The sequence below is a fragment of the Alligator mississippiensis genome, chromosome 1 (genome assembly GCF_030867095.1).
Source record: "Alligator mississippiensis isolate rAllMis1 chromosome 1, rAllMis1, whole genome shotgun sequence".
Lineage (NCBI taxonomy): Eukaryota > Metazoa > Chordata > Crocodylia > Alligatoridae > Alligator > Alligator mississippiensis.
In genome coordinates, this window is record NC_081824.1 from 41073063 (window position 1) to 41098269 (window position 25207).

General features: G+C 44.9%; 1 protein-coding gene across 3 annotated transcripts in view; it reads right to left on the reverse strand.

Moving 5' to 3' along the window:
* Positions 1-25207, reverse strand: part of ERICH1 (glutamate rich 1) — a 135764-nt gene that overhangs the window by 88292 nt on the left and 22265 nt on the right. For 2 of the 3 annotated variants that reach the window (XM_059730055.1, XM_059730049.1), the window contains exons 1-2: positions 23111-23200; positions 5869-6039 (exon numbers count right to left, since the gene is read on the reverse strand). In XM_059730055.1, coding sequence (XP_059586038.1) covers positions 5869-6039; positions 23111-23138 — 199 coding nt within the window. In that variant the 5' untranslated portion in view covers positions 23139-23200. Of the gene's footprint in view, positions 1-5868; positions 6040-23110; positions 23201-25207 lie in introns of those variants that run through there. The other variant, XM_014610418.3, reaches the window with a different exon arrangement.

A 25207-nucleotide genomic window follows, 5' to 3' on the forward strand; every position in this document is an offset into this window, starting at 1 on the left:
TATGTGTACTGAACATCTATTCTGTTACAGGCTTAAACCAGTTTCTAATCACTTAAACCGGTTTATGTAATGTTTGTCCCTAGCCATAAAGACAAGTTCTCAACCCAAGTATGCATCCCTAGGCATTTCTTTGAGGTGGTGTAGATCTTGACCACATATTCCTTAATATGGGATTTGGAAATGTTCCTGTGAACTGAATGGAGCACAATATTATCTTTACATAAGGAAGACTAATAGCAACAGCTTTCAGTTTTTCAGTCATCCTAGCCATAAACAAATATACAACTATTTTTGCAGTTACAAACTCATGATAGTAATATTTCTAATCCTTTAAGTAGGGACAAGGGCACCTTCAAAATCAAACATGATACCAAAGCCAGTTTCCTGGGTAGAAAAACAAAAGGCATGGAAGAAATAAAATCCCCTGCTAAGATCTTAGGCTGTCACTGCAGAGGAATATTTCCCTGGGGAAAAAAAACCTAAAAAACTACAGACCTTTAACCAAAAGGGCTGGACTCTTCAGTGAAGAGGAGGTTACTCGTATATAATCTTCTGGGGCAAATATATGTAGGGCTCCCCCCTGCCCCCTCGCCTTAGCACAGGCAGCATGAGGAGGTAGGGATAGGATTGGTCAAGTTCCTCTGGAAGGCAGAGTCAGACAGACAAACTTATCCATAAGCAGAATCAGAAGCAGAGGAGCATGCTGTATTCTAGCGGCAAAAGAATACACCTGACTTTTGATCACAGAACTATTGGGCAGAACTCTTCTGTTTTATTTTGTAAAATAGAACAGCCTAGGTTAACTTGGTTAGTATTACATGAGGTAGAGCAGGACATGAGTTCTCCTCCTTCATCCCCAACAAAACTATTTTCCTGCCTTAAAAGGGAAAACTGATTAAAATTAATCTAGGAATGGTATTTGTTCTTCAAATCATTAACCACAAAGGACATTTATGTTTCTGCCTGGAATCCCCCTTCCCAATTATTTTAATCTTTGTATAGAGACTTAGCCCCATAATTTAGGTAACAAACTTTATTCACCTTCTTACTCTTTACCTATTATTAATTAAATCTATTAATGTCTTACTTTCAAAATTAAATGAAAACAAATTTTAATTACAGCCTAATTAAAAGCCTACAAATATGAAAGGTGATTTTTTTTTTTTTTTAACAGTTAAGCAGGTGTTGGCTGAGTTTTTATACCTAAGCAATCTTTGTAAATGAGCTCCTATTTTTGCATCTTTCCAAAAGTAGACCTCCTACTGTGGAAGTGTGTTTTGTTTATTTTTACAGTGAGCATGTGATAAAAGCCAAAAAGTGTTGTTTTACTCTACATTACATCCTGATCAACTCAGTAACTGCCCACTTTAGGACCCATATGCTGTTAACAATGCCTGCACTAACAGAAGAATGTCTGCATTTAGAAAATTCTCCACTCAGACAAATTTGTTCAGAGGCCTGAGGAAAAGCTCTTCTAAAAATATCACCTACCAACAGAATGTGTGTTATCTATAACCATGCATAAAAACTGAAAGGCACAAATAAAGCAGAAATCCATGTAAAATGACTTGTCCTTTTACAAGGGGATAATGTTGTGATTTTAGAGCTTTGAATTAAGTAAAAGACTTGAAGCTGGAACTCCTCAGTTCTAATCCTACCTATGTCAACTGGGAAACTTCACTTCTTATGTGCCTCATTTTTCACCCAGAAGCAGCAGAAAGCATAGGGTTCTTTTAAAGATCCAGCAGTTAATATCTGTAAAACAACTGACAGAGACAAAGCACTTTAATCAGAGCTAAATACAGTCAACTCCAGTTCCACACCTGCTTAACTGAACAACAAAGAAAAGGTACTTTGCCTACTGCTCACATTATAACAAATATCAATTATTTGTATGTCAGTTGAGTACATAAAATGTTTGCATGCAAAGCTTTTTTCAGTCCCACTCTCTATTTTATAATTGCACTCCAGTTGACTGAATAATAATTTGTGCATAATAACAATAAATGATGGAAGAGAAGCAAATGTCAAAGGGCTGCTATTAGAGGCCTCAAAATGATGGGAAGTAATCAGTTTAAGGGATGCCAGCAGTATTGCACTCACAATTAAAATGCTGTTTTCTCAAAGTAAGAAATATTAATTAAGTTCAGATACATGCATATTTCAGTCTTAAGGCTACACACTTACTACAGCGTAGTCTATATAACTAAGTCCAGCAGGTAAAGGTCTATTCAAAATAAAGATCTGGGTGAAAGGTAGACTCATATTGGTAATCTTTTCAGCACCATTCTGCTCTTCCTCCAGACCACAAAGGAGCCCCTAATAAGGACTGAGACAAGGAACACTTAGAGATGGGAAAAGACTAAGATTGATACATGTCAACTATTATGGACTCTTCGGAATTTATTTTTGGATTAATCAGTCCCAGACAGTATTACCTTTCCCAGATACTGTTAATGCTGCCAAGGACTTAAGAGTGTGTACCTGCTGAGGGTAGAAGGGAGGTGGTGGTTGTGGTGGTGGTGGAAAGACTCAGGAGTAAGATAAAAAGACAATCTTAGCGAGTAAATTTTCACTGTAATTTCCCAACCCAAGTTCCCAGTAAGAGTTTCTGAAAGGATCTTTGTAGAAAACTAGTAACGTTAGGCACAACACTTGCTAAAAGAGGGAGTCAGAACAGAGCTTGGGAGAGTCCAGGACCAGTCGTGTTAGCTGAGTTGTTCTCTGAATATTATTACACCATGCCACAAAAAAATAGCAGTGATGTGTACACTGGGTAGATGTAAATCTGTAATAAGTATAGGTTCTGAACAATCAAATGCTTAATTGTGTGACTATTCAATAGGAAAACTAATGTACAGATATTTACAGGTCAAGACTTTAAAGAATTTTTAATTTATGAAAATTATTCCAGTTTTAATTTGAAGTATGTGTACATTTCATGATAAGAAACAGTTGCAACAGAATGCTGAAGCCTTGTTACATGAGTTTAATCTAATTTAGAGGCAGAAAGTTAAAGTTTGACTGTAATTCAGAAGCAGACAGACACTGTTCTTCTGTATTTTATTACTCAAATTATTTATAAAGATGTATGGACTTTAAAAATCAAAGTACTCTTTAAAATACTATTTCTATTTATTAAAATATCAAACTCACATTGACTGGAGTACTCAGCATCTCACAAAATAGATTGAAAAATTTAAGTACCTTGCAATTAGGAAGTTGTTCATAACTATTCAAAACCCTAATCCTCAGGAAAAATGAATGCATTACAAATACAACACTTGCACATTATTCATAATTTTATACAGCCTTACATTGATAATGTATTTTAAAGATGTGGTGCTTTAAAGCCACAGCATGCAAGTAACTGTTCATGTAATTTTTTTTCATTAAGCTCACTAGGACTGCAAGTCATGAGTAAAAATTACTTATATTTTAAGACATTGAAAGAAAGAGGCCTGGCTTATCCATGAAGCTTATCATCAAAACCCTCTCTGGGGCAGGAAAGGTCCTTTCATTGCTCATTTGTACAATCCCTAGTCAGGAAACTGCAGTGCTGAATTCCAGTAATATTTGAATGCACAACACAGTAAACAAAATATCCCCAAACATACCAGAGACGAGCTCCATGGTTGGATGCATCAGAAAGAAAAAGCTTCAGTGCTTAATTCCAAAACCATGGTTGGGTTCAATCTATATTATTTCACATGAAAAATAGTTTGGGTTGCAGGGGGCGTGTCCAGACGAGTGCACATGTGCAGCATGAGGCACTGCAGACCTGTCTGCAGTGCTGCACACCACATATGCCACACATGCAGGTGTTCCCCATGCTGCTACTTTGGAGCAAGGGGTTTTTTATGAGCCTGGGAGATCCCGGGGTGAAAAAACCCTGCACTAAGGATGGGGGTGCACATGGCAGCAGGGTGTGCTGCCAGAAACTGGAGCCTGGCTGGCTACAGCCACACTCCGGCTGCCAGCCAGGCTGCTGCATCACTGCCGCTGAAGCCCCAGAAAGCCCCCAGACCATCAGGTAAGACTGCTGGAGTCAGCCCAGGTGCTGGCCCCAGCCTCCGCTACCCCACCTGGGCAACATGCCACACACCAGAGTGCACAGGAACTCCCTGGGGAAAAGAGGCAGTGGCACAACTATATGCTGCTGCTATTTGTCACCAGGGACACGCACATGCAAGTCTTAAAGTCTAATTCAGCTATGACAGAGTCAGTGGAAAAATCTCCACTGATTTCTAGTTCCTACTGACTGAGAACTTTTCTAGTAATTAAGGGAATTTAATCAGTCCTACATAAAAGCAGTGACCAACTGTAGTGCAGAGACAAATGGTATTAGCCTGAAGTCAGGCAGAAGGCAGGGCAGGGTTATATTTTAGAGACCAACTTGTTCAGGGATAAGCTTTCATAAGTGACAGTCTAACTCTGTCAGATCCTACAAAATGTTTCATACAGGAACAGGTTTTTTCATGTTTCATAGCATCTGAAGAAGTAAGCTGTCATTTATGAAAGCTTATGCCTCTCTGAACAAGATGGGTGCCACCCTGCCAAGCTGTATTACAGCTGAAGGCTGAACAGTGATTTCTGTTTGAAGAATGATTCAAAGTACTTTAAAATCCACATGCTCAGATTGTCTTCCCATTTCCTTCATCCTACAGATGTGCACAATACTGTTGAGGGTCCAGTTTGGGTCGATATTCAACAAGATATTCCCAAAATAAACCACCCACTACCACCACCAAATAAAGCATTTCACAGAAGTCAATGGGTTAACATTTTGCAAGCAGCTCAAGCTCCAATTTTGGTTCTATCATCTTCTATCTGATACAAGTTGGAACATTTTTAGTTAGTGCTTGATCCACTATTTCTCAGAGAAAGCAATATTTAAAAAAATTAGAGGAGGAGCTTAGCAAGTGCGCTTCTGGACAGTCAAAGAGACTGAAGACAGACATAGAAGCCTCAGCAAGAAGATTTGTAGTTTTCCTAGTATTCTGAGTTAACTTTCACATTTGTTTGCCCAGGAGTAATTTAGTTTGAACAACACAGGGTGCGTCTGCAGATGCAATTACCACGCTTGAATTTTCTGTGCAGAAAACTTAGGTGTGTTAGGGCATGTGTCTAGATGTGCACCCACATCAAAAGCAAACGGAGCTCAACAGGAGCAACCTAAGTCCAGGGTTGCTCCTGCCACGTTCTGCCCCGCTGCAGCAGCCAGGGGGAGATCCAGGCTCCTCTGGGTGCCAGCCCTGGGCTGGCAGGGGACTCTGGGGAAAGTTCTGGGCTGGCAGGGAGTGTGGGGATCAGGCCTGGGCTCCACGGTGTGGGGGATGAGAAGGAGCTGTCCTTGCTCTGTGGGCAGCTCCCTCCTAGCTGTGCAGAGATTGGAGCAGGGACAGGAGTTACCCCTGGAGCCAGGATGGCTGGCCCGCCCCCCTGAGGCTTGAGACTTAACCAGGCAGCAGCTTTGGCCCCCACTGTCTGGGTTGACCCAGTACCATCTATACATGTGCTTCGGTGCATTAGTTTAAAATGTCATTTTCTACCTTCTGTTTCTGTATCTGTGGGTACTAGCAAATGACACTTTCAGTTACTCTACTGCGCAGTAATTGCTGTGCATGTGTAGATGCCGATGCTTTACTGTGCATTAGATTAGTCTAATGCGCAGTAAAACATCTCATGTAGATGTGCCCACAGTATACAGAATGCAGCATTTCAAACTCTGAGCAAGCAAGACAATTTAAAGCTTGGGGCTCAATTCATAGTGCAAGCTTATATTTGAAAACACCATGACTAATTTTTGTTGTAATCCTTTTCAAAGAAAAAAAGAAGCACATGTTCTAACCATGCAGATTGTATTACCTGGTGTATTGGCATGCTCTGATGATGACTGGATACTCTTAGAATCCCTCTGTCCTGTGTTGGAGGCTGGATTCCTTACAGCTGTCTTTTGTTCCTCTCTTGGAACATGGCTATGAGAAGAAGTGGAGGGAACAGCAGGAAAGAGCTTCTTCAGTACTTTCGCTATGAAGACTGTGGAATAATAGAGACAATTTAAATAGGTAAACTACTTAAGTCTCTATTTTTATACTTCCTTTTCACCCTCTGATTAATAAGGGGCACTTCTCTTTCATCCCACTAACACTGTAAGTCACCATTTTTCAGGGACAGCAAACATGGGTAATCAAGTTGAAATAGATGTACTGGGAAACAGCTTGACTCAAGAGAGTAGGTATAACACTTGTCATAGATCAGCAGCAGGATTTGAACCCAGAACAGAGAGAATGAAAAACCACAAGCGCACACACTCTGCTTGAGTGAAAGTTATTTGGCAGTAGTGGAAGCAGCTGTCGTGTCCTGCTTATGACACAGGACATTTTTACAAGCATCCTACACCAGTTTTTTATGACTGCTTAAAATTCAGGTTTCTTATCTGGCACAGACATTTCCATTGAGCCACTGATTAAAATCAATAAACTACAAACATTTAATCATTTTAAAGTAACATGGACAGTGCCAACAGCATATGCCAACTTAATACTATAAAAGAGACAGTATTCTCACATGACTCTTCATTTCTTATCATCCCATACCTGCAAGCTGATATCATCATGGTTACTTTTGTACCACACATACCTTTTCCCAAAAAATTAGCCATCCAAAATTGGGATGCATGGGTTGGATGTGGAAGCTGATTTACACTCTAGAATAGATACATGGGGACACTAATGGATGCAGGGGGCTGTGCTGCCCTGCCTTGCCTTCCCAGGCACATGGAGAAGGAGTAGAGTCTGCTGCTCAGGTCACTCACTCTCTCCTTGCAAACTTCCAGTTAATATCTGCTAATTCAGGAGCGGCTGTGGCAAGGGTAAAACTTGAGCTGCAGAGTTTGCAAGGAGAGTGAGTGATATATGCACCCAGAAGCATTCAACTATAGTTGGCCCATGTTGTGGCAAGGAAGACTGAAAAATATTTTCTACATTCTGCCTTTCCAAAACAAGGTGTGCAACTTATTTGGTAAGACTTGTTGTATGTGAGAAAATATGGTAGTTACTGACATTGTAGGATTACCAATTTTAAAATGTTACATACAAATATATGAACTAGAGCCAAGACTGTCATCTTCCTCGTGTGATGCCTGGGTATTTTGTCCACTTTCAAATAAATTTTGTTTTTATCACAGGATGTTGTTATCTGTTTAAGAACCTCTCAGATTCTGATGCTCTGCATAGTCAAACATAGAGATTACAAAGCAAAAGGGGAAGAGATTTGGGGGAAAAAATCTAATCTTTAGATTTGACAAGAAAGGACATGCATACTGTGTATGGTAGCCTGCTGTGGATTCTTATAAAAATAACTTTGCTACAGAAAGGTCAGTCAAGTGTAACTAAACATAAGGAAGTTTCCATAATAAAACAGTTTCCTAATACTACAACCTCCAAGCTTGACAGGTATACCTGGAAATCACTTTGAAATTTGTGAAAATACTTGCTCCTTTAATACCACAGATAAAAGTGCTAAAGAGACCCATTTATAAAACTTTTTTAAAAGCCTTTACACTGAATCACTCGTGACAACTATTTTCTTGAAGAAGCAGGCCTGCATATGGTGAAAGAGCAGGCCCTTAAGTCAATGAGTTACTCTGAAAGCAAAATTCTGAAAATGGTGAACATGGAAACATTTGGGTATGTGTGACAGGTTGGGGTGCCTTGTTCAGGTGTAGGGATTTCCTCCATTCTATGATATATTAATGTCTAGAAAAAGCCAAGTATTTAAAATTCTTTAACCTTCAATAACCCCGGCTTAACCTTAACCCCAGTTTTTCAGCAGGGGTTTTCATAAAATCATAAAGAAGTAGGGCTAGAAGGGACCTTCAGAGGTTATCTAGTCCAACTCCATGCCTGCACTGAGGCAAGATCATCCCTATCCAAACAATCCTATACAATCCATAATCTGAACTCCACATAACATCATCATCAAATGTGGCACAACAAAAAGTTAAACATGCACACATCAAGAGATGGAATTAAGCCTTAGAATTGCTACTTCATGCTGGGTACTTTTAAAGAGAAATTTAGAAACACATAAACCTCAAAAAGGATCCAAGCCAAATACAATAAAAAGACGCTGATGGATAATTCATCTAGGTAGAAGGAAGTACAGATCACTGCATACTACATAAATATATCCAGAATTTCTTCATGGCAGGAAAGCAAAAGACAAGGTTCTGCCAACAAATACAGTGTTTCTCACCACTCTCAAGTTCACCAACTTCTGCAAGTGTTTACAAGTACTAATGATATTAACTGTAAGCAGAGTGCTGACAAAGAATGGGAAAGGAATTGATCAGCAAGAAAAGCCATGCCTTGAAGGTCATAAAGTAGAAGAATAAAGCATAGCTCAGGCACTAAAACAAATTCTTTGCCTCAGTTTGCAGTAAGGATGATGATGATGAACATATAGCCCAAGACAATACCAAATAGTACATGGGGATTTAGAACAAGAGAATTAAAAGACAAGGAGGTAAATTAAAAGTGAGATAAAATGTGCCCTGGCAAATCACTGCAAACTGGCCTGATACCTTTGAAGGTATAAAGCTGTTCAGACAAGAGAAGTGGGGGGGAAGGAAGAGAGACAGGGGGAGGGCATGTATCTGACTCTGGGTATCAGAGAAGCATTTGTTAAGGTGCCACATGGGAAATTAGCTAAGATAGACTCAATGGAGACAACAGATCCTCTGTCAGAGTAACCTACTCGGACAGAAGGGAACAGGTATCAAGTAGAGTTGCCAAACTAAGTCTATCCTAGGTTTAGTACTGTTCAGTACATTCATTAATGATTTGGAAGGACATAATGGATTATACATTTAATTAACTTGAGGATGGCACCAAGGTGGGTGGGGTAACAGACACCAAACAACATGATTAGAATTCAAAATGACCTTTATAAAATGAGAAAATGGTACAAAATAAATAAGGGGAACAAGTGCAAAGTACTACGCTGTAGAAGAAATATCAAGTACACAAAAAATAACTAACTGGTTAGGCTGCAATATCATACAAAAGGACCTAGAAATTACACTGGATTGCAATTTGAATGAGTAAGCAAGAGTATAATATGGTCCAAAGAGAGACTGGAATATATTAACAGAAGCCATAAATACAAGTCTGGGGAAGTGATTTTTCAGCTCTATTCAGAATTGGTGAGGTGATACCTAGAGTACTGAGTCCAATTTTGGGCACCATACTTCAAGAAATTAGATTAGAATTAGATATCAGAAAGAGTCCAGAAGAGAGCAAGAAAAATTATAAGTAAACTAGAAAATGCCAGGAGTAAAGGTTGCAAGAATTAGGATTATTTAATCTAGAAAAGAGAAGACTATCTAATAAATCTTCAAATACAAAAATGGTGGTTATAAAGAGGGATGACAATAAATTGTTCTGTGTCTACCCAGGACAATAATTAATGGGCTCAAATTGTAACACGGGAGATTTAGTTTGGATATTAGGGAAGCTTTTTACCTATGAGAGTGGTTAAGCATTGGAACACATTACTTAGAACACGGCCAACCTGTGGCACTGGCATACACCAGACTCGGGAGGAGACAAGCAGCACAGTGGTAGATAGGGGAGGAAGAAAAAGGAAGAGCAGCAGGTGGGACAGGGAGCACAGGGAAGGAAGCAGAAAGCAGAACAGCAGGTTAGGCAGGGGAAGGAGAACAGAGTGGCACTCAGGGAAGGTGCAGGGCTAATTTGCAGTATACCTGCCAAGAAGGTTAGCCCCCACTGACCTAGAACAGGGGTGTCAAGTTGCCTGTGGGATACACCCAACCCACAAAGCCCTATCATCTGACCTGAGAAGCCCTATCATCTGGACTGCAGTGCTGCCTGCAGGTCTCAAACTGGAACCACATGCCACATGTAGCACACATCAAAATGGGCCAGATCCAGCATCTGCATGCACTATGAGGGGCTGTATCTGACACGTGGCATATGGTGCTCATGGATTGGCCCCATATGCCTGTTTTAGTGCATAGGGCTGGTCTGTGGCCCCAGTCTAGCTCCACACTATTCATCCAGCCTACAAGGTTGGATGAATTTGACCCCTGACCTACAGGAGTTGTGGAATCCACTTTATTGGATGTTTAAGTGCAGGTTTGACAAATATTTGCCTGGGATGATCCTGTCACGAGCAAGAATGTGAATTAAATGACCATGTGACATCTCTTCTTTAATACAGTTTTGACACATGGTAAGAGTCTACATAAGGACAATTACCATGGAGCAGCTAAATGTACTACAATGTAAAAATGTAGTTTACTCTTTTACTCCAGTCCCTCAACTGGAGACAACACAGAAGAAGAAAGATCAGTTTGAGGCCGACTGAACCCATGTGATACAGCCACACAAAAGACTAATGAGATTCAATGTTATATGCCTTTCTTTTTGGGAAGAAGACAAGAAGACAGTACCATAAGACCTCATCTAAATATTCTGCACAATTCACCTATTCGCAAGAAAGATGAGTTCATACAAGAACAGGTGCAAAGAAGGGCTATTAGGATCATCAGGGAAATGGAGAGCCTATCATGAAAGAAAGACGTTTAAAGAACTTGGCTTGCTTAGTCTAAGAAAATGAATGCTGAGAGAAGAGTATACACCAGGGAGAAGAGATGCTATTTAAACTCAAGGACAAAGCTGGCACATGGACAAATGAGTATGAACTGGTCTTGAATACATTCAGGTTGGAAATTAGACAGTTTCTAACTAATCAGAAGAGTGGAGAGAAGTTCTGGAACAGTACAGTATTTCAATAGGATTAACGGGGCAGAAATCCTAACTCAGTAAAGACAGAGGGTGATACATAATTCTTTTCCTAAACATGACCTGGTTGCCCATAGCAAGTAACAGGTATTGACCCAAAGCTCACTTCCAAACCCACATACCTTCCAGGGGGGTTTGTTTCTTGCTTCATACACAAACCAAATGAAAGACCAGCAGAAGACTACTCTATTAACAACACAGAATTACTACAGTAAATAAGGCTTAACTAGGTCACTTTGTAGTTTTAGAGAAATCCTTGCTATCTGTTTTATATAATGATAATACCGCCCAATGTTATTTGAATTTACAAGGCTCTAAAGTACTATAGTCTACAGACAGAAGCAAGTCAAAACAAACAAGTCATGAACATAATACAAACAAGTCTGATGAGTCTATTAATCCCATTTTGTGTAATGGATCCAATAAATAAAATTAGAGTGCAGTTCACAAGTGAAAAAAAGAGGTAACGTCTCTTTTTTTCCCCTAAACACTTTAATAAACTTGGCTTATCTCCAAAATAGGGAAAATTGAAAATTCCTAATGTAGTGCCATATATTTCTACCATTGCTTATCTATGATCCCATTGCTTTCAGTGAGAAACCTCTCTTATTTTGCATAAGAATGAAACCAGATATCATTAGAATCAAATTCTACTAACCTCACTCACAGGATTAGCTCTTTTGATATTAGCTGCACTTCTTAAATAAAGTGCATAGTTTGGCCTTTATTGGCGAATGGCAGTACACAGTTGAAAAAGGCATCACAGAATAGTATGCACACACACAAGTTTCATTTAGGAGAGGACCCCTAAGTATTCAAATTTAAATATTGTTTGCTGAGTCTTTTAAAAGCCTCAATTATTTTACTGTGAAGCATAATGACATTTCCTAGAGGCATAAGAATGATGATAAATGTGGCATGTCTAGTAAGAAACAGAAGGAAACATACTTTTGTTAACTTAAGATACTTTATAATATATTCCTAATTTATATACATTAGCTAAAAGAAAAACTGTACTGGAACCAAAAATCCATGGTTCATTTCAGTCATAATGACCATGTTGGGTATACTTCTTTCCCTCTCTTCACTTCTAGTCAAAACAGTTCTAAAGTAATTGCACACGATTGTAGACTAGACCTTACTACCCCCCTCACTCCCCAGCATGACTACATTAGGGAGTGCTGGAAGGGTGCTCAGGAGGTCTAGTCTAATGCCATGCTCAAGGTAGTATCATCTCCATCTAAATCATCCTAGAAAGCAGGGTAGATTTATACCTTAGACCAGTGCTTCCCAAACTTTTCCTCAGCATAACCTCATTTATGGCCCTATTTCCTCAGCATGGCCCCTCACTCTCAACCCATAGCCCCCCACCCCCACAACCCTATCCTCTGATGTTGCGACCCCATTTGGAGTCACAACCCACAGTTTGGGAACTACTGCCTTAAACTAATCAAAATTGCTAGGGACAGATATTATAAAAGCCTGAGCCTGCAGGTTAGTCAAACCTGCAAAGTCTGAACCGATTTGGAGGTGGACAGACATTCCCTTTTCATTCCAAAAATGCAGGCACATGCCTGCAGGGGCTCAGGCTAGAAGGTAGGGGATTCTAAAGCAGCCCTCTCTACCCTTCTACAGTGCTGAGCTGACAGGGGGCGGGTGCTATGGCCAAGCCCTGGCAGGATGCTCCAATTAGGGAGGGGTGTAAACCCCCATGCTGCCTGAAGTCCCAGGCTTTTCCCCCCTGGCTGCTGCAAGGGCGGGGCTGTTGCCAGACCCTGCGTCTGTTGATACTGAGCTTTTCAATCTCCATCTCCCTGCTTCTTCAGACTGTCTGCAAACCAGGTAATTTCTAACACCCTTCTCTGTCCCCTCTTGAAGACTGACAGATTGCAGCCCAGCAGGTTGCTTGTCAGAACAAAGTTTATTGCCCACCAAGCCCTACAAAAGAAAACATCTCTCTCATTGTTTCAATCCCTTTTATCTGCAGGGTATATTTGCATTTGCAAGCCACTAGCTGTCTGCCCTTTGTTCCAGTGAAATTGGAGATCCACACAGACATCTCTCAACATTAGCTAGCATGGAGGGAGCATGGCTAGATGCCAAGTCCCTGTACTGTGGTCCCTGCCACAGGAGAGGGGTCGGAGGGAGGATCCCTGCTTGAGCAGCCAGCGGGGGCAGGGATGGAACAGGGGGAAACCTAGCAGCTGCTGTAGTCCCTCAGCCAGCTGGAGCAGTGATAGTGCTCTGGCTCAGAAGGAGAGGGGTGGGGCCAACCCTGCTGTGCTCCAGCAGACAGCCCCGCAAACATCTGGGAGGCTGGGGGACTCTGGTTTAAGATAAACCAGGAAGGGGTCTGGGACAGACATTGTATGAATTGGGTTGGCCCAAATCGGTTTCAGCCATTTTCAAGCTGGTTTATGTGCACTGAACATCTATTCTGTTACAGGTTTAAACCAATTTCTGATTACTTAAATTGGTTTATGTGTAATGTCTGTCCCTGGCCAGTGTGTGTATAACACATAGTACAAGCTTTTATGAGCCAAAGCTCACTTCACTAGATGCAGTGTGTAGACTGACTAGAATCCATTTCCTTTGGTTGAGCCTGATGCCATTCATAAACAGAGAGACATAGTTAGCCATGTTAGTCTAAAGTCAAGTAGAAGGCAGAGTAGCTTTTTACTTTATTGACTAACCATAGTATGTATATGTGAGACTAAGTTCTCACATATGAAAGATTGTGCTCTATCAATTTATTTACACTGGTTAGTTTAAAAGTGCAAAGCTACCCTGCTTTCTGCTTGACTTTAGACTAACACAGCTACCTACATTGCTTATACAGTCCTAGACAAGTGTATGTCCATCTTTCTTAAAAGCCACAGGAACAAACCCTTACATGATATAAATACTTAACATGATGGCCGAAACATCAAAAACACCCTTTATCTTACCCTCGGGGTGGGAAGGGGAGCTAAACCAAACCCCTCCCCGCTCAAAACCCCAAAAACTAACCCTATTCAAATTCAGTGCTAAAGAAAGGCACTAAAAGACAGCAGCAAAATCAAAAAGATGACTTTCCATGATCTCTAGGAGAACCCTCTCCAGCTAAGGATTCAAACGTTATTAGGATGCCTTCATAGTCACTGCTTTGTGATATACAATGACTTGCATTGCTGCCAATTTGGTACCTTCAATGAGTACTGCATTCACAAAAAATAAGGGGGGGAAAGATGCTTGCTAGAGCCCTCAAAAAGATTTAATTATGGACAGAGAAGTTCCTCCTCCAACCGTATACACCCTGGACATAATTTTTTTTGCCCCGTTATTTGCCAAATCTCAAAATGAAAGCCTCTTGGGGAATTTAAAATCATCTGAAATTACCAAGGATACAAGTCACACAAATGAGCTTTTTTTTTTTTTTGGCTTGATGAAAAATAATTTTAAACGTATTCAAGTCTAGAATTAGGAAAAGCATTGGATAAAGAATAGAAGTTTACTGGGACAGTAAATTCAGAACAAGCATACACTATGACAATTATTCAAACTATACATGTGAAACAGTGATAAATAGAAAATGCATCAATTGATGTTGGGAGTATTACTTGTATAAGGCTGTGGCAGGGTGCCAAGATATTTATTGTCTTCATTAAAAATCTAGAAGTAAAAGCAACACATTAAACTTCCAGAGGATATGAAATTAGAGTGGGTTTCAAATATCAGCAAATAGAAAAATACAATAGACTGAAAAAGGTACCCCCGCCCCCTGACAAAATTCAAACGTTGAAAAATCAGATTTATTTGCAGATTTATGTAAACAGTGAAAGGTCTAAAAGTTTAAGTCAGGAAGTCTAGCTTCTATTCCTAGTTTTGCTGCTGAAGTGTCACCACACTCTGGTTCTCCTCCTTCCCTCTGTCCAAAATCTGTTTTTCAAAATTAATGAATACCCACAGCAGCTATTCACATCAAGGGAAGTTATATTCTCAAATCCCCACCTAATCCTAGACATACCAACATTGCTACACAGCATCTGATGAAGTGAGGCCATGAAAGCTTGTGTGCCCTCTCTTTCCTCCTCTCTCTCTCTCTCAACTAACCAAAGTAAATACTGTCGGGTCTCTCTTTATGTGAATTCATGTTGTGCGAATTTGCTTATATGTGATGACTTTATTTATACCAGAAATTCACTTTGTGCGAGAAAAATCTGATCTTATGCAAAGTCGGCTGGCAACGAGCTCCCTGCAAGATGGCAGAGTTCCAGCCTGCAGAGAGCTGGGAGAAAGCGGAAGGAAGGCAGTGAGGCAGGGGGTGCCACGTGCACGTACAGTACATGCACATGGCCCCAAATAGCCTTGAGAGCAGCTCTGGCAGGTAAGTGGTGTGGGGGGAGAGGGGGACTGAGGCCCCTGTGGGGAGGAAGCTGAGCAGGGCTGGGACTGCTGTCCAGCCAGGGGTGCTTGGGACCTGGGACCACAGTGTGTAGCTGCAGGGCCCCAACAGGGAGCAGAACGAAGTCTCTGGTGGCTTGTCAGGGGAAAGGGAGAGGGAGGGCTGGCTCCCCGCTGCCGCTCACACTTCCAAGGTGAAGGGGCGGACACATGGGCACAGTGGGCCCTGGACCCAATTCTGAGCCTGTCTCGGCTCTGTTCCAGTGCCCTGCACCCCGCTGCCTTGGCCACATGCCTCTTGTGGTGTGGGGCTGCACCCCTCAAAGAGCGGCAGGTACACGAGGCGCATCCCCAGGGCAGCGCAGGACAAGCAGTTGCCATTCCCTGCCACCCCGCTTCCCTTCCCTGGGTGCCTCTCTGGCTCAACGGGGGGAGAAGGTGCTGCGTGGCTGCTGCTTGCAGCACACAGTGAGTACTTTCTACGTGCGGCCCCACTGTTCCTTGCTTCCCTGCCCCAGGTGCCTTCTCAGCCTAGAGGGCATGACCCAATGTAGCCTTTCCGCGCAGCCCCACTGTTCCCAGGCATGTTGGGGTGCACCCGCCAGGTTGGAGAGGCACCTGGGGAATGGAAGCAGAGCGGAACCAGGAGCAGCAAGCAGCCAGCGTTCCCTACCACCCTGCTTCTCTCCCCCAGGTGCCTCTCCAGCCCACTGTGCACTGCCCTGGTGATGCACCCCCTGCGTGTACCACTGCTTGCAGCGTGGAGCTCACAGCCTCTCTGCGCAGCAGTTATTGTATTGTGTGATTACTGTTTGAATTTGTCATGGTTTGGGGGGCAGGAGAATGAGGCTAGTACGTATCCCTATTAATTACCTGTAATAATGGATACGCTTTATGTGAGATTTTTTTTGGAATGCAACCCTTGCATAACGAGAGACCCGAGTATAAGGTACAAATCTATCCTGCCTTCTATATGTTTACTTTTCTGCCACCTTAAGTTTTGATAAGAATTACAAAGTAAGCACTTCACCTCACTTGCCTACAAGGTCTGATCTTTTAGGCTAGGGAAAGAAATTACATATAAACCAGTATAAGTGATTGGAAACCAGTTCAAATCTGTAACACAACTGAAGTTCAGTGTACATAAACAACTTTCAACATGGCCAAAACCAATTTAAGATAGACCTGGATGGACACACTATCAGACTTAACTGATTTAGGTTAAATTAGTTTACTGAACTTCTGTCCCAGATTCAAGTTAACTCACAGTCCCCCAGCATCCCAGGATGCTTTGCTCCCCCTCCACAACCCCTCCACCCCCTTGCAGGGTAGGCGGGATACCCTTGGCCCAAGCTGTCTGCTCCTGCCAAGCAGGGAGGTGTGCTTTAGTACCTCCCGGTTTCTGACCTGGCCCACTGCAGGCATGTAGCTGCATTTCCCAAATCAAAAGTGAATGTCTGTTCAGTTCAATCTATGCAGTTTGGACTAACCTGTGAAGATTGAATCAATTCAGCCTTGGGCTTTTTTGACCGTCTGTACTTAGCCTTAAATGCGCTCAGAGCATATCTAGCCACATATGAGAGAAAGCCAGGAAAAGTGAAGTGTTTGGAGCAACTGAGATATGAAACACCAAATTCAATTCCCACCTGCGCTTCAGGGTATATAAGCTCATGTCTCCATGTTACTGTCCCAGCCACCAGGCTATAGGGCATAGTATGGGACATTAAGGGCAAAATCCTTTTACTTGATATGTCTAAATGTGACATATGCAGCTTTATTCCTGAAGTTTTTGATGCTGTGGCATAGTTTGCAATTCTATTTCACCCCAAGGCAAAATGTATATCATGCTGAAAGTACACTGTATGGAGAGAAGGCAGCCTCCCAGAACTTACTGATTAGCGTACTTGCCCAGGGAGTATGAGGTTCATATTCTAGGCCTCCCTCACGCAGCAGGGGATTGCACCTGCATCTCCTGTTTCCCCACAAAGTATTCTAACTAGTAGGCCTCAGGCTAGGCATCATCCTGACGCTTCCCTAGCCCTCTCCTGAAGCTGACCCACTGAACCATGTGTTTAATATTTATTGAATAAAGTGGATAAACAGTTCTGGGGAAGTTTCTCTTGTACTAGGAACAGGAATCCAGCTAGAACCAAGGGCCCTTTGCCATGCAGAATAGCATTCAACTCGCTAAATGATACACCCTCCACTTTCTGCCTCCTAGGCTCACTTATCTCCCTCTCTTGGCTATTCATGGGATCAGTTTTAAGGGGAAGGCTGAGTAGGTGTCTAGATCAGTGGTTGGCAACTTTCAGAAATGGAGGGACTGTCCAAAGTGGGCCATTGTTAGGAGCTGGCTGTGATAAAGAAAAGAAAGAAAAATGACCAAACGCCAAACGTAGGAGCAAGTCGTGCTCATGGCGTGGGGGAAGTAGTGGGCGCGGCCTGATAGCCGCAAGATCGGCGGTCCCGGCCTGCGCTGATTGGCAGGGGGCGTGCAGATGCAGCCCGTTTAAAAGGCGAGCGCGCTAAAAGAAAGGGGGGACCCGCGCAACATCGGAGAGGCCTGATCACCCTCACCGGAGGTCCTGCGTCCACGAAATCCCTTCCCCCCGGACGTCCCCATCGCGACTGGGTATACCATCCAAACGTGTTTAAGAGCTAGCGAGTTTAATCTTGAAACAGCTGTTAAGAAGTTTTTTTTCTGCCTAAACTGTGAGTAAAGCATTTACTTATCTCACCGCCTCCTTGGTGTTTTTCTGTCAATGGAAGGAGAGACAGAAGAGGGAGGAATAAGGCCCCGAAATCCTTTTGTCCCCGGCCTGCTCGCATAATCTGGGTCCAACCACCCATTGTCAGGCTGAACATGGCGTCACGAACAGGATCCCCGGGGCAAAGGGGGAACAAAGGAGATGCTGATGAGTTAGTCAGGCATTGCCCATGGGGAAACCATCACCGGCCCCTGACCACGAATGCCGATGATTTATGGGCCCATGTGGCGTATCATCAAGCTGGGCAGGACGGAAAGATGGGAGGCTATGTTTCCATCCGCCCAACCGAGGGGAGCGAGGAGCCGCTTAAAGAATGGGTCGTGACCGGCCTCAACCCCGCAGCCTTAGGATGCCTCCTTTCCAGTCCCGCGGTTCTTTACCACCCGCCCGATAAAAAACCAGAGCCGTTACTTAGCCGCGTCAAGCCCACAGGCACAGATGACCGTACTCCCGCAAAAGAGTACGCTAGGTGCATCCAGTACCTAAAAGAGGGGAGCAGCTGCAAAATCCCTCCTGATAAATTCAAATTGCTTGACCAATCTCATTTCCTTCTACAACCAGGTGACCTATCACCTGGACCAGGGAGATGAGATTGATGTCATATATCTTGACTTCAGAAAAGCCTTCGATCTGGTGTCCCATGATCGTCTCTTGGAGAAACTGGCCAATTGTCGCCTTGGGTCCTCCACGATCTACTGGCTGGAAAATTGGCTCCGGGGTTGGACCCAGAGGGTAGTAATTGATGGAAGTCACTCATCGTGGTGTCCTGTGACCAGTGGGGTCCCCCAGGGCTCTGTCCTTGGACCCATACTGTTCAACATCTTCATTAATGATGTGGACACTGGAGTCAGAAGCGGACTGGCCAAGTTTGCAGATGACACCAAACTTTGGGGCAAAGCATCCACACCAGAAGACAGGTGGGTGATCCAGGCTGACCTGGACAGGCTCAGCAAGTGGGCGGACGAGAATCTGATGGTGTTCAACGCCGATAAATGCAAGGTTCTCCACCTTGGGAAAAAAAACCCGCAGCATCCTTATAGGCTCGGCAGTGCTGTGTTGGCTAGCACTATGGAAGAAACAGACTTGGGGGTCATCATTGACCACAAGATGAACATGAGCCTACAATGCGATGCTGCAGCTAGTAAAGCGACCAAAACGCTAGTTTGCATCCATAGATGCTTCTCAAGCAAATCCTGGGACGTCATTCTCCCCCTGTACTCGGCCTTAGTGAGGCTGCAGCTGGAGTACTGCGTCCAGTTTTGGGCTCCACAATTCAAAAAGGATGTGGAGAAGCTTGAGAGAGTCCAGAGAAGAGCCACGCGCATGATCAGAGGTCAGGGAAGCAGACCCTACGATGACAGGCTGAGAGCCATGGGGCTCTTTAGCCTGGAAAAGCGCAGGCTCAGGGGTGATCTGATGGCCACCTACAAGTTTATCAGGGGTGACCACCAGTATCTGGGGGAACGTTTGTTCACCAGAGCGCCCCAAGGGATGACGAGGTCGAATGGTCACAAACTACTACAAGATCATTTCAGGCTGGACATAAGGAAGAATTTCTTTACTGTCCGAGCCCCCAAGGTCTGGAACAGCCTGCCACCGGAGGTTGTTCAAGCGCCTTCACTGAACACCTTCAAGATGAAACTGGATGCTTATCTTGCTGGGATCCTATGACCCCAGCTGACTTCCTGCCCTTTGGGTGGGGGGCTGGACTCGATGATCTTCCGAGGTCCCTTCCAGCCCTAATGTCTATGAAATCTATGAAATGCCCCAATCTCAATCCCGGAGGTGCCCAAGATGAAATTCTAATGGCACTCCGTGAGACTCTTGAGACCAATGGACGGGATGCCACAGGGTGGACAGGGCAAAAGTGGAATAAGGGAAAAATGATTAATATCCTGTTTCGCTCGGTGACCACCTTACTACGACCTGCAGCAAACCAAGCCAGCATAATAGATAAACGGCTGCGCAGCAGAGTGCCGCACAGCCCGAGCCACCACTTAAAGATGGCGCCGCGGGTAAAGAAGAGGGCGTGGCCAAAGAGTCCCGGGCGGGAAACCCCGATGTTAGAGAAACCCCGTCGGCCCCACCCGAGGAACCGGCTCCGTACAACATCCCGCCGGAGCTATGTTCCGCCCTCCCCGCTGACGCAGGTGCACCCGTTCTGCATGCAAACCCTGTAGCCTTAGTGAAAACTGTCATTGATGGCGCGGGAGCCCGCACCCTCACTACCTGCCGCACGCGCACCAGAGGGGAACTCTAAGAGCTGACAAGAGATACCCGACTGAATCCAGGTGAGACACTGGCAATATGGCTAGGACGACTGATATTAGAGCACGGGTCAGATTTAGTAGACCTGGAGGAGTGTGCTATCCTAATGTGGCAACCCGCATGGAGTGGAGGAGCGTGTAGTGACACGACTCAAGTACTGCGCAACCAGGCTTGGCCAATCCCTTTGTGTGCTGCCGGGGTCCCAGCGCTGTTGAACCGAGCTCACGCTTGGCATGCGGATCCGCCTGATGATCCATCGCCCGCACAGCTCCTGTATGCAATAGCGGGAGCCAGTTACTTAACCTGGGATGCCGGACGGTATCCACTGACCCTGACTCCACACCAGGCAAACAGTGTTTGGCCGCATCGCTGGTGTAACGATCCTGGCAAGGTCCCTGTATCCGCGTCAGCAGTGGAGGCTTGCGTTGAGGTTTATGCAGGTATGAATACACACATGTTCCGCTTGTTATTACACCCACTGGTAGGGGGGCTGATAGGGAATGTTCTAAGTAGTCTGGGAAAGCTCACCACAGTACGCAAAGTAGAATCTAAGCCCACCCCGCCAGTGGTGGTACAGGCGGTAGGAGTGTGGAAAGCAACGCCTAGAAAACCCCGAACTGATCGCTCACTGCGTGGATGACCGCCGGACCGCACACTTAAAGAGTGTGCTATGTTTGGCTTTCTGCTAAGCAAAAGCGGTCTGACAAAGAATCAGCTTCGTGGGTTAGGAGATGAAGGGCAAAAAATACTGGCGCTGAACCTAGGCTTTAAGCTAAAGAGCAGAAGCCAGACAAAGAAAAAAACGAGTAGCAGCCGTCGATACGGGTGACGACGGCCGACCCACTAATGACGAACGCCCGTACGCAACTTATGATGTGAGCGCGACTGCAGGCTCTACCCCTATCCCTACACGCTTTTTGCTAGACACGGGAGCTCAAGTAAATGTGTTGAGATCTGAAACACCCCATGTTAAGACATCCAAAGTCATCTTTGTACAAGGGCTAAACGCCATGACATCTGCGCCCACGGTCAAGTTTTGGATCAACTAAAGGGTACTGCATGGAGTCTTAGGGGGCATAAATATCTTGGGCATCCCCGCAATAAAGGTGTTAGCTTTAAAGAACGCCATATACGTAGCACTCCCATTGACTATGACATCAGGCGAAAAACACCAGCCAGCGCTAGCAAACCCTACACCCTGGTGGTACCAGCCAATCCCGATGCACACTGACCTGCAGTCCCAAATCCGAAACCTCTTAGCTGACTTGTGCAAGCGAGAGTGCATTCAGCCCGTAAAATCCTCCACCTACCTTTCGGCCGGATGGGGAATTCCTAAACCAGGAAAGCCGACGGAAGCTCATCCAGTGGTGGGCTACCGACAAGCGAATCGTCGCTGTAAACCACTCCAAATGCCCGCCGCACAAACCGTCTCAGACATCCTTGATGGCATGACCGAAATACAGAGGGGCGGAGAATGGTTTGCCACCACATTAGACTTAAAGGGCATGTTTTATTCAATCCCTATACTTGACCAGCAAGGGATCCTTAATATGTGTGTAGGCAGACAAATGTTTTCCTGGAAGGTTTGTCCACAAGGTTACCACAACGCACCAGCCCTAGCAGTCACAGCAATGAATGGGACGATCGACAGCTTTGTTCGTCCCCGCCCAAAGACCGCAGATGTTCACATCTGGACCTATGTCGATGATATTGTCATCATGGGGCACGACCGTGCCGCGGTCTGCGCCACCACTGCGGATCTAAAGGACCATTTGAGCAATCAAGGATGGACAGTAAACCTGGCTAAGTCCATGAGCGAGCCATCCTCGGACATTAAGTTTTTGGGGACACGATTCACAGGACAACGGCGATCGGGGATGGCACACAATGCTACCCCTGAGTTGTCCTCACTTTGGCCGACCACACAGGCGGACTTTCAAGGCCTGCTAGGCCAGCTAAATTGGTTCTGCAATTTTATGACGCCATCACATTTAAAAGTTATCCAGCGTCTGCAACACCAAATTCGCAAGAAAACACGACGCAGAGTCCCATGGAGTGAGCATGACCAAGCTGCATTGGAAAAGGTTATGACAGAGGTTAAAAAGGTGCGTCTGATCGCACCCCCCGCCAGCAGTCTCCTGACAATTCATGTAGGCTACACCACGGAGCATATCTGGTTTACAGCCAATGACACCGAAACGGGGGAACTCGCATACACTGGTCACCACACACTTAAAAGCCACCAACATCGGTATGGTTGTTTAGGGAAGGTTATGCTCGTGGCTCAACTAGGGGAACACCACGCGGTGAGCCCAGGTGTACTTGTTGCACCCGGCGGCACCACACTAGGATTGCTTAATCCTAGCAGAATCCACCCGGAGTGTCAGGGCACGGAGAAAACTTGGAGCGCCCTGGTCCTTCATTACCGGTATCACTGGTCGGCGTGGCAAGTCGCTGACGGAGAACTGATTCCGGCCGCTGAAGAGGATGATCCCATTGTACTGCAATTGTATGGGACCACATCCCCAGCATGGATAGCCTCAGATGGTACATCCCGTGATGGCGGAGGATATGGATATTACTGTGACCCTTGTCACGACTATGAGCTCAAAACGTCCCATCCAGGAAAGTCAGTTCAAGCATCTGAACTACGAGGTTTTCAACTAGCTCTTGAACACACTTGCCATCACCACAACGGGACGCTTCCGGTACCTGTCATAGCCGTAGACTCAGAATATATATACAGAATTGTTACCGGAAAGGCACAAGTTACAGAACACACAACCCTCTGGGACGATGTCAAGACCATTTTATCACATTTCTCCGTTCGCCCCTTAATCAAGCACACGCGCTCTCACCAACCTGATACGGACCCCGTACATGCCATCATAGATCAGCTACTGGCACATCGAGGATCCATAGATGAAAAGGACATACCCCAGTTACATGTCACTGACGTTGTAGACACCGACCCCTTTCTCGCTTGGCTCCACGAACGTTGGGGACACCTCGGAGCAAAAAGAGCACAAGCTCGTTGGAGGGAACAAGGCAACAAAGGACCAAGCGTAGAACAGTGGAAGAAAATAATCCAAGCCTGCTTTGCCTGTGCGCGAGAAAAACTGGTGCACCACAAGCACCAAAAGGGCGTCTATGACCCAGCGCACTTTGCTCCAGGGAAGGTGTGGCAAGTGGACCTGCTCGGGCCACTCCCAGGAGCCAAGGCACCGAACAAGGGGCTAGTAATTGTAGACCTGGGAACCTGTCAAATCCTCGTCCTCCCCACGAGGAAGACCGCTGCTCCCGTGATTCAAGGATGTCTACAGCTTGCTTTCACCCATTGGCAAGTGCCCCACGTCATACACTCCGATGGAGGACCACCCTTCAACTCCAAAGGCTTAGAATGGTTTGCGGTAGAGCATAACGTTCAGTGGCATCACCATCTACCCTATCACCCGCAGTCCAATGGCGTCGTGGAGCGCCAAATAGGATTATACAAGGAACAGTTAAGGCTGAGGGAAAACGGATCATTCAAGAACTGGACCAAGTACAACAATGATGTACTAATTGCCATGAACGCCACTAAAGCTTTATGGGATGAACGCACTCCGGTGCCACATCCGCCTTGGAAGCCATGTTACTCATCCCAAGAAACAGTGTGGCTAACCATTCCCACAGCTACTAGTAAGCGCCCGACTCCAGCTCCTGGTGTTGTACTTAAACCCGGCGAGTACCTGAACACCTATTTTGTCTCCCTTGAAACAGTCTCACCTGTACGCACCGTCTTGGCCCATCATAATTGGCTAAGTCGACGCAGCACAGTTTAGTACATATTATTAATGAACCCCAAGTTTTGTTTTTCAGCCCGAAACGGCATGAAGTCGCCGATGCATGATGTGGTGTGAAACCCATCGCTGCAAGTGAATCTATTGGCGATGGCCCCGGCAAAAACCTCATACTGCATCCAGGCAAACAGAGTTGGACTTACCCTTAATACCATTGTTTAATGTTTTATTATGTATTTGTATTAGATGTTGTAGTTTGGCTTTGTATATATACATATAGGGAAGGAAGTTTTTGAACCTAAACATGTTCGAGATTGGCATTTGGTCAAGGGGGCACGTGATAAAGAAAAGAAAGAAAAATGACCAAACGCCAAACGTAGGAGCAAGTCGTGCTCATGGCATGGGGAAGTAGTGGGTGCGGCCTGATAGCCGTGAGATTGGCGGTCCTGACCTGCGCTGATTGGCAGGGGGCGTGCAGATGCAGCCCATTTAAAAGGCGAGAGCGCCAAAAGAAAGGGGGGACCTGCGCAATATCGGAGAAGCCTGATCACCCTCACCGGAGGTCCTGCGTCTATGAAATCCCTTCCCCCCGGACGCCCCCATCACGACTGGGTATACCATCCGAATGTGTTTAAGAACTCTCGAGTTATTGGCGAGTTTAATCTTGAAACAGCTGTTAAGAAGTTTTTTTTCTGCCTAAACTGTGAGTAAAGCATTTACTTATCTCACCGCCTCCTTGGTGTTTTTCTGTTGACGGAAGGAGAGACAGAAGAGGGAGGAATAAGGCCCCGAAACCCCTTTTGTCCCCGGCCTGCTCGCATAATCTGGGTCCAACCACCCATTGTCAGGTTGAACACTGGCCACTGCTGCTGCAACTATTCCTCCCTGCTGGCTCAGCTGCAGCACAGGCAGAGCTGCTTGTCACTAAGATGCTGCTGTAATACTACCAAAGGCCCACCCCCATGGCTCTATAGGCAGGATCTGGTAGCCCGCAGGCTGTAGATTGCTGACCCCTGGTCTGTATAATGCCTACCTGTGCCTGGAAGCAGAATATGAAAGTTGAAACTCTCCAAATAGAGGGGGAGATAAAACATAGGCCTCTTGCTCCCTCAGTCAATGACTAACCACTAGGCTTCAGGGTTAAAACATGAAGGTCCCCCTCCTCACACCCAGTATT